The 7918-nt window shown below is 38.6% G+C and overlaps 1 protein-coding gene across 1 annotated transcript; it reads right to left on the reverse strand.

The window, feature by feature from the left end:
- Nucleotides 1-3877: 3877 nt before the first annotated feature.
- Nucleotides 3878-7597, reverse strand: LOC116007311 (probable indole-3-pyruvate monooxygenase YUCCA4). The gene is made up of 4 exons (XM_031247956.1): nt 6659-7597; nt 6166-6414; nt 5902-6024; nt 3878-4427 (listed from the first exon to the last, which is right to left on the reverse strand). The coding sequence occupies exons 1-4, from the start codon at nt 7277-7279 to the stop codon at nt 4218-4220; spliced, it is 1203 nt and encodes a 400-aa protein (XP_031103816.1). The 5' UTR covers nt 7280-7597; the 3' UTR covers nt 3878-4217.
- Nucleotides 7598-7918: the final 321 nt, after the last annotated feature.

Consider the following 7918-nt stretch of genomic DNA (forward strand, 5'->3'; position numbering starts at 1 on the left):
TAGCCTGACTGCTTTGCAGAAGTGGTCGAGGCAATGCGGCACGTAGGTAGTATAATACAACGATCCTTGGGCACAATCTTGCTCCCCTTAGCACGAAAGACGTGTTAGATTTGGGGTGGTGGAGAATGTCACACATTGTTTGCATGACAGAGCTAAACCCAATGAATGAACGGGCTAATTGGCTATAGCTTGCCATAAAATAGGTAGGGGCGATAATAGAGTCAATGGTTGTTCTGCTTTAGATGTAAAGGTTTGGCCGAGTTAGGCATGTTGACCTGGTTTAGTTTGGAAAGCTTGTCGCTAGTTTTAGACTTGATTATAAAGGGTACCGAGGCGATTGAAAAGACACAACTAGTTGGGACCTATTGCCGTTCCTTGATGAGCCCATGGCAAGACGAAACCAATCTGGCACGTATATGAAGGATAAGCTAGGCTAATCCATGGGGTAAAAGGAGCCCAAGGACGCCGCATGGTCATTGTGCGTTGCGCTCGACTCTTGGCCAGTGACATGACGCCCCCTAATTGATGGTGGTGTTTAATCTAGACAACTATAATAGCCTATATATTCTCGCCTGCCTAAATTAACTAGTTTAGGTTCCTATAACTATACTAAAATACATAATATTTGGTACAAATAACATCATACAAGATCTACATATATATTATTATCAAATCCTCACATATTCAGCTAGCCATTGCCATTAGATAATAAGGTGTGGTTGCACAACACGGCACGAAGGTCTACATAAAACCAAGCAAGCTAGCTAGTAGCTAGCTAAGGTAAATTATCTGCACGTTGAAAGAAGCATGAGAATCAGGCAGCGGCAGGAGCCAGGAGGGACGACTACTGACGACCACCATTTCTTCATCAATTCTAATTAACGTTGAGATGATCGATATATATGAGTGCATCATCATGAAGCAGTAGCATGCAAATCGGATTGAAACAAATCAATCAACCAGCGATATGATTGAGGGCGACCCACCGAACCACCCAGCAACAACGTAAACAATTAATTACATACCCATACTTTCCTTGATTCCTTAGCTCTCTTACAAAAACCGTGCAATCCGATGCAATATCTCTCTCTCTGTGTGTCTGAAGTTTTTGCAGAGATAGAGAGAGGGGAGAAATTAAAGAAAATTTTAAAGAAGGGGTCAGTGACTCAGAGAGTAGCACTGTACGCCATGGTGATAGGGGAAGGAATGAGTGACGTCAGCATCACCGTAACGCGTGCAACAACAGAAGGGGAAGCGTGTGATTTGGATTTCTGCCATTCATTGCTACAAGCAAGCTAAGCTATCAAGAACCCATAAATTCCACCTTTTTTTTTTTATAAACATTATACTTCTATCTATCTATCTATCTCTTCTGCAGCAGATTGATTTAAGTTTTGGCCTTTTTTTCAATTGTGGCGGCAGACTAGCTTACTATGACTTCTGAGCTCAATCTCTGCATTTATTGCACTCCCATATAGAAGTGAGTGTGGTTCGAGTCTTATAAGACGATATTAATTCTTTGTGCGGGCTTTAGTAGATTAAGAAAGTAATTATGAAAAAATACTGCATTATAAAAAAAAAAAAAAAAAGAATGAGAAATGAAGTGGTTAAGTTCAGGTGTAATTTGGCAAGGGTTATATATATTTTATGGAGTTGGAGAATGAGAAATGAAGTTGGGGAGGGTGAGAGAGGGGGGTGGGGGGAGAAGAGGTAAGCAGCTGTCACTATATATGTAACAGAGAAGGTACTCGTACCATAGGGTGTCAGAGCCCCATCATTGTCTCAATAATCAGCGTGAGAGAGAGAGAGAAGAGATGAGAGAGAGTATGGTGGAATGGGGTTTTTAACTGTACTGTGTGTATGGAAAGAAACAAAGAAAGGTGGTCAGTGATGACCTTCTTTCATCTTCCAACTTCTACCTTGCATGTGGCCTGGGGTTCTGAGGTTGCAGGACAGGAGGAATGACAAGGGGTGGGTGGGTAGCATTGGTATATATGTAATCTACTTACATTATAATATAATATAATGTATATTTAATAACAACTTTGAATTCTTTTATCATGTATCTTTTTTGTGGTTACAATTTAACTTGTTCTTAGTATCTGCTCAACAACATGATATGTCAACATCCTTCACTAGGATGAGACTTAAACCTGGGACTTTACATCTGGAAGGGATCCAAGATGTCATTAGACAACAAAATACTTGATTTATCATACACTTATTTACCACTACATTAGAACTGGAATGATGTTGAACTAAATTAATTATGAACTGTCGCAATGTGAAAGTTTCACCTTCTTTTATACATGGAGATAACTATTTGTGGGCACTAGGTACTTATCCTTCCACATAAAGATTATCGAGTTATTGTGGCCGCTAGGTACCAACTGCTTGCCTTCTCTAGCGACCAACGACAGTTCTACCATCACCAGCCACCGAATTGTCACCAGAGATGGGTAATAGGCTAATAGCAAGTCATTTACTGGTTGTTGGACTTCATTCCTCAATATAACATGTAATTGTACTTTTCAAAAGTTTAGGAGCTAATTAACCGATCTACGTACATGTACATAGGAAAGGATAATCACAAAATACATCTTTTAATTGATTTGAGGTGGGTTCGATTGGAATACTACTTTTGCTGATATGCAAACGTGTAAGTGCCAAAAGTGGATTACTGTAGGGAATGTAGGCAGTAAGAAAGCTGTAACCGGGTTTGGCAAAAGTCGATGAGAGTTGCAGACCATTGAAGCTGCCCTGCTGGTCTAAACAACGTTAAAAAGGAAGAAGGTTGTATGTATGTATAAATAAATATCGAAAAGCTATAAAGCTATATTCTACACTCATTAGCTAACAATCAATCTAACGATGATGATGATGATGATGCCACCCTGATTCTAGCATTGACTCACGTTGACCAAGTGTCGCAATCACGTGAGGCCTAGTTTCAAAGTGTCATTTAATCTCCACCGCATGCATCATCGGTAAATGTATGCTTCGCAGCCATCCATGATACGGTGTACAAGATCATGACTCATTAGTTGGAATATGGGACTCGGCTATGATGTGATACTATTTATTAGGATCAAACACTCCAAAGTTATAGTACGTTCTTAGAGAATGCGTAATTTAATCTTTCTTATATTGTCACATTTTCAAGAGACATCATGTTGAACTTGGTCATTCAGAAGTTTCAGCACAACAATTTTCTTAGCCATCAATTGCTTGAGTTGATAAACAGATAGCGGGTATGAACTAATTAAGGGTGTGTTTGGTTGACAGGTTTTGATATAAGGTATGGTTATGTTATTGTTTGAGTGACAGGGTTTTAGAATACTATTATGAGTTTGGAATATCCCATTAATTGAAAAATACATACCCTTATTAAATAAGAGTTTCATTTCACTTCATCCTTTCTTCCTCAACTATTAATAATCATTCACATTCCACCCTACTACCAAATATGCAAAATACTTTTACCAAAATTCATTACCCTTACCAAGTATTTGATACCCATACCGATTCCAATTCTCATTTGCGAACCAAACACACCCTAAGAGAAGACGTACCTTTATTTCCCTTATACCATCACATTTCCAAGAGACAAAGTGTTGAACTTGGTCATTCAGAAATTTCCATCCAACAATTTTCCTAGCCATCAATTGCTAGACTTGATAACAGATAGCGGATATGAACTAATAGTGAAGATATCAGACCGAATATGATATTGATAGAGGCAATAGAATGGAAGGTGCTGATTGATGAGTGGAATTAATATTGACAAACAAAAACTTTATCTCTTAGCCAAAAGAGGAGACAAGCAGAGTAAATATTGTTGGGAAAAAAGGAAAATTCTATTTCCAACATTTTTTTTATAATACATACCTAAAGGGGTTACATTAGGATAAGAACAAAGTAGAGCCCTATGCAAAATTGGATATTTACAAATGAAGAAAATTGGGGAAAAAACGTCGAAAATTCGCATAGAACATCCACTATCCACTACTTAGTGAGGAAAGAGTGAAGAATAAAATTTCCCTTGCTTTATGGACCTACCATTAGTTTTTTTTTTGTTTTTTTTCCTTGGGGACTTAACTAATAGAAAAAAAAAAATCAGTCTTTGGCTACCTTGGTTGAAGTAGAAGTTGTGTTAGCATTTCTCTCCATTGTTCAGCAAGATCTCTAGCAATGTTCACTGCGTGAGACGAGGTTGTTCAGTCTCTGGCTACCTTGATTGAGGTACAAGTTGTGTTGGCCTGCCTCCATTGTTCAGCAAGATCTCTAGCAATGTTCATTGCATCAGATGAGGTCCCTAGCAGCCCTCTTCTTGTAAACCCAACAGTGTAAAGACCATTCTCTCCTTTCCACCCATTTGGGAATGGTGTCTTTGGCATCCCTTCTTCTTCAGTGAAGAAATCACAGCCCTACCAATTTCACAATCACAGAAACAGATCAGATTTCCATGGCTGCCATCACAGGGAGAAAAAGGTCTCATTTTAGTGAAAGTTTGGAATGCAGAATTTAATTTGCATGTGGTGGTCCATTTCTTCTCATCAGACTATAATAAGCTTTAAAACCCAATGTTAATCAACCTATCTATGAACAAAAATATAAAACTACTGGGTATTCCAGCCAAGTTGACTAATCACATGGTCACAAGTTCAAATTTCAGCTTTTTTGGTTTGAATCAATCAGCTATAGATCATAAGGTATGATTTATTCCGTGTATATATAGTGGTTACCCTTTCTTTAGACAAGGAAAAGAAAAACATAAAACTACACTTAGGTTGTGGTACTGGAAACAATGCAATGACATGTACATATATATATGGTCTACATCTGTTAGCAAAGTACTATGCATGAAAACACATGTGCCTATATGGATAACCCCAGTGGCCAACTATCAACCACATAATTTATTTATAGAAAAAAATTATTATCATTTTTAATTTCAGCTAATAAGAGTTCCCCTTTTATAGACACCTACTATACACCCTACATTTCATTTATGCATGAACAATAATTACAAGATATTAGTCAAAGATCCTAAATAAATGCACCGGGAACATGCACCATAAGTCAAAGAATGAGATATAAAAATAATCTATTAGCCTTTTTAATTTAAGTCGATTAGTTATGGACAACCTAGATTAATCTGTCTGTTTATAATTTTTTGTTGACTAAGATTACACGATGGAATTTACTTAATATAAACTCTCGGATAATGATTCGTCCTCATTCAAAAAGAATGAGTTATAGATTAAGATATGCATAGGAAATGTCAAACATACTTATGTGGAGTGACATGAGCCCTCACAAACTTTTGTACCTAATGGCATGATGAGCTAATGGTTATGTAAAAAGTTGCATTTTGGGTTTAGGGGAAGTCTAAAAATCCTAATAAATAATAAGGTGGAAATGTTGGACCTAACTATGGCGATTGGAGTCATCTTTGAAGTTCGAACCTATATGAAACCTACTTTTAGCACTGAGATTACTGTTGAGTGGATAGGCATCAGTTGGAGTAACATATGTGGAAAACAGCAAAAAGAACACTTTCTAGGTATGCTTTAGTATCTTAATTTAATTATTTTATTAAAAATAAATAAATTTGAAGAGAAAAAAAAAAGAAAAAAAAGAGAATATTTTGATGATAGTTACACATCATCAAAATCCAACAAAAACTATTTTTAGGGAAAAGAGAGATGAGGAGGAACAGTCCAGACAAATGAGAACAGATTTTCTCTTTTGTTTCAAGAAGTGTAAGTAACGTTTTGTAGCCTAGGACTGCATGTGTAAGACGAAAGTGATGTGAGACTGAGAATAAGATTACAAAAAATATTTTTTTAAAAATACAAAAATATCACATATACATATATGTGTGTGTATATATATTACCTTAAGCCATGTAGGAACATTGCTCTTGTACCCTGTTGCTAGTATTATGGAATCAAATTCCCTTTCTTGTCCATCCACAAATTTTGCACCATTCTTAGTTATCTCCCTCACACCTTCCATTACCTGCGAATTTTAACAATGGTTATTAGCATATACTAAGGTGGTTGTGTGTCATGTCCCCGACAGTTGCGACACAATTCATTTAAATAATTTGCTAATTCTAATAAAATTGAGAAATTGATTCCTGGGTAGTTATAAAAATACCTTGATTTTTCCTGATTTTATTAGGGACAATGCTCCGACGTCGAGGACTGGGGTCTTTCCAGTAGCATTTTTTAGCTCGATCGGCCCGATTTTCGGCCGTCGGATACCCAATAGTTCTGTCTTGCCAAAGGTCAAGTTGGCCACAAGGAGAAGAAGCTTGTCAACCAGCCTTAAGGGTAGCCATTTCAGTAGCTCCATGGCTATTGTAAATGATGATACACCAAACATTTCCCTAGGTAAAATATGAACCTGTGTCCAAAAACATGCACAACAACATTAACAACCTAGTATAACCTAATATACAAATTTTTTTTACTTCCCTAAATAATTAATTACTAATTAGTAATTCTTATCAATTCAATTTTTCTCATCCAATAGACCAGTAATCACACACATGAATTACTTATTTAGAATATAAGCAGCCTTATTCCTTATATGTGACAAACTCATATTCCTAATTCATATATGTGACACAAAAAAAAGTGTTACTTACAGAGTTTCTGACCACCATGTGAGGGCTGGCATTGTGCCTACACAAGTCTAAGGAAACTTCCATGCCGGAATTCCCACACCCCACCACCAAAACTCTCTGATTCTTGAACTCCGACCCGGAGCGGTAGAGGCTGGTGTGCATAACGGGGCCGGAGAAGCGGCGGATGCCGGGAATATCGGGGACGAGAGGCTCGGCATTCTCGCCGGTGGCCACCACGAGCCAGCGCGAGTAGTAGCGGGAGTCGTCGGCGGTGTCGACTCGCCAGACGCCGGCGGCGGCGTCGTACTCGGCGATGCGCACGGCCTGCTTGAACTTGGGCCGGATGTCGAACCGGTCGGCGTAGGCCTCCATGTAGGAGATGAACTGGCGCTTGGAAGGGTATTTCGGGAAGTCGCCGGGGAAATTCATCAACGGCAGCTGACAAAACTGCTTGGGCAGGTGGAGCTTGAGGCGGTCGTAGGTCCTCTGCTGCCACAGAGAAGCGATGCAATCGCTCCTCTCGAGAATGACGGCGCCGGCGACGCCGTTTTGCTTCAGGCACGCCGCCACCGCCAGGCCGGAAGGGCCCCCACCTATAATAATAGGCCCTTCAACCACAATCACCTTTTCATCAGAACCCATGAAACAAACAAAGCGAAGAAGAAGAAGAAAGAAGAAAGGGGGGGGTTTAGAGTTTTCGATTTCTGGGAATGATTCCCCTGTTTTTTGCACTCTGTTTTACTAAGAAGAGAGAGTGGGACGCATATAAAGAGAAGGGAAGGGTTCTTTTTCCCAGTTTTGTTTTTTGTTTTTTCTTATTTTTCTTTCAATGCATAGAAACACAGAGGGGAGTTAATGGTGAGGCGTGAAGGTTAAGGAAAGGATTCGCTTCTCTTTCTCAAGGCTTTTTGTTTCTCTCTCAGACTGTAAGGGAAAGAGACTGGATTGGCTTTGGGGTTCAAATGGATTTATGGCTTATGGGGTAATGGGCAATACACAGAGAGAGATGATATAAATACACAAATATTTGTAATAATAATAATAATTTCTTTTTTTTTTTTAGTACTATTCAGTACAACAGTTGCCTCCACTAAGGCTGAGGCTGACACCAGGTGCCACTAGACCACAAAGTCTTTGGCAACTTATTTTTTTTAAGCCAGAAAAGTTTAAACTTTCTTTTCAAAGCAAAACAGAACATGTATTAACTAAAGAGTGAACAAATACAATTTGGGAGAAACCTCCCAAGTCAAACGTACAGACTGAGAGCCAGAGAACTTAACC

This window comes from Ipomoea triloba, chromosome 15 (assembly GCF_003576645.1).
Source record: "Ipomoea triloba cultivar NCNSP0323 chromosome 15, ASM357664v1".
Lineage (NCBI taxonomy): Eukaryota > Viridiplantae > Streptophyta > Magnoliopsida > Solanales > Convolvulaceae > Ipomoea > Ipomoea triloba.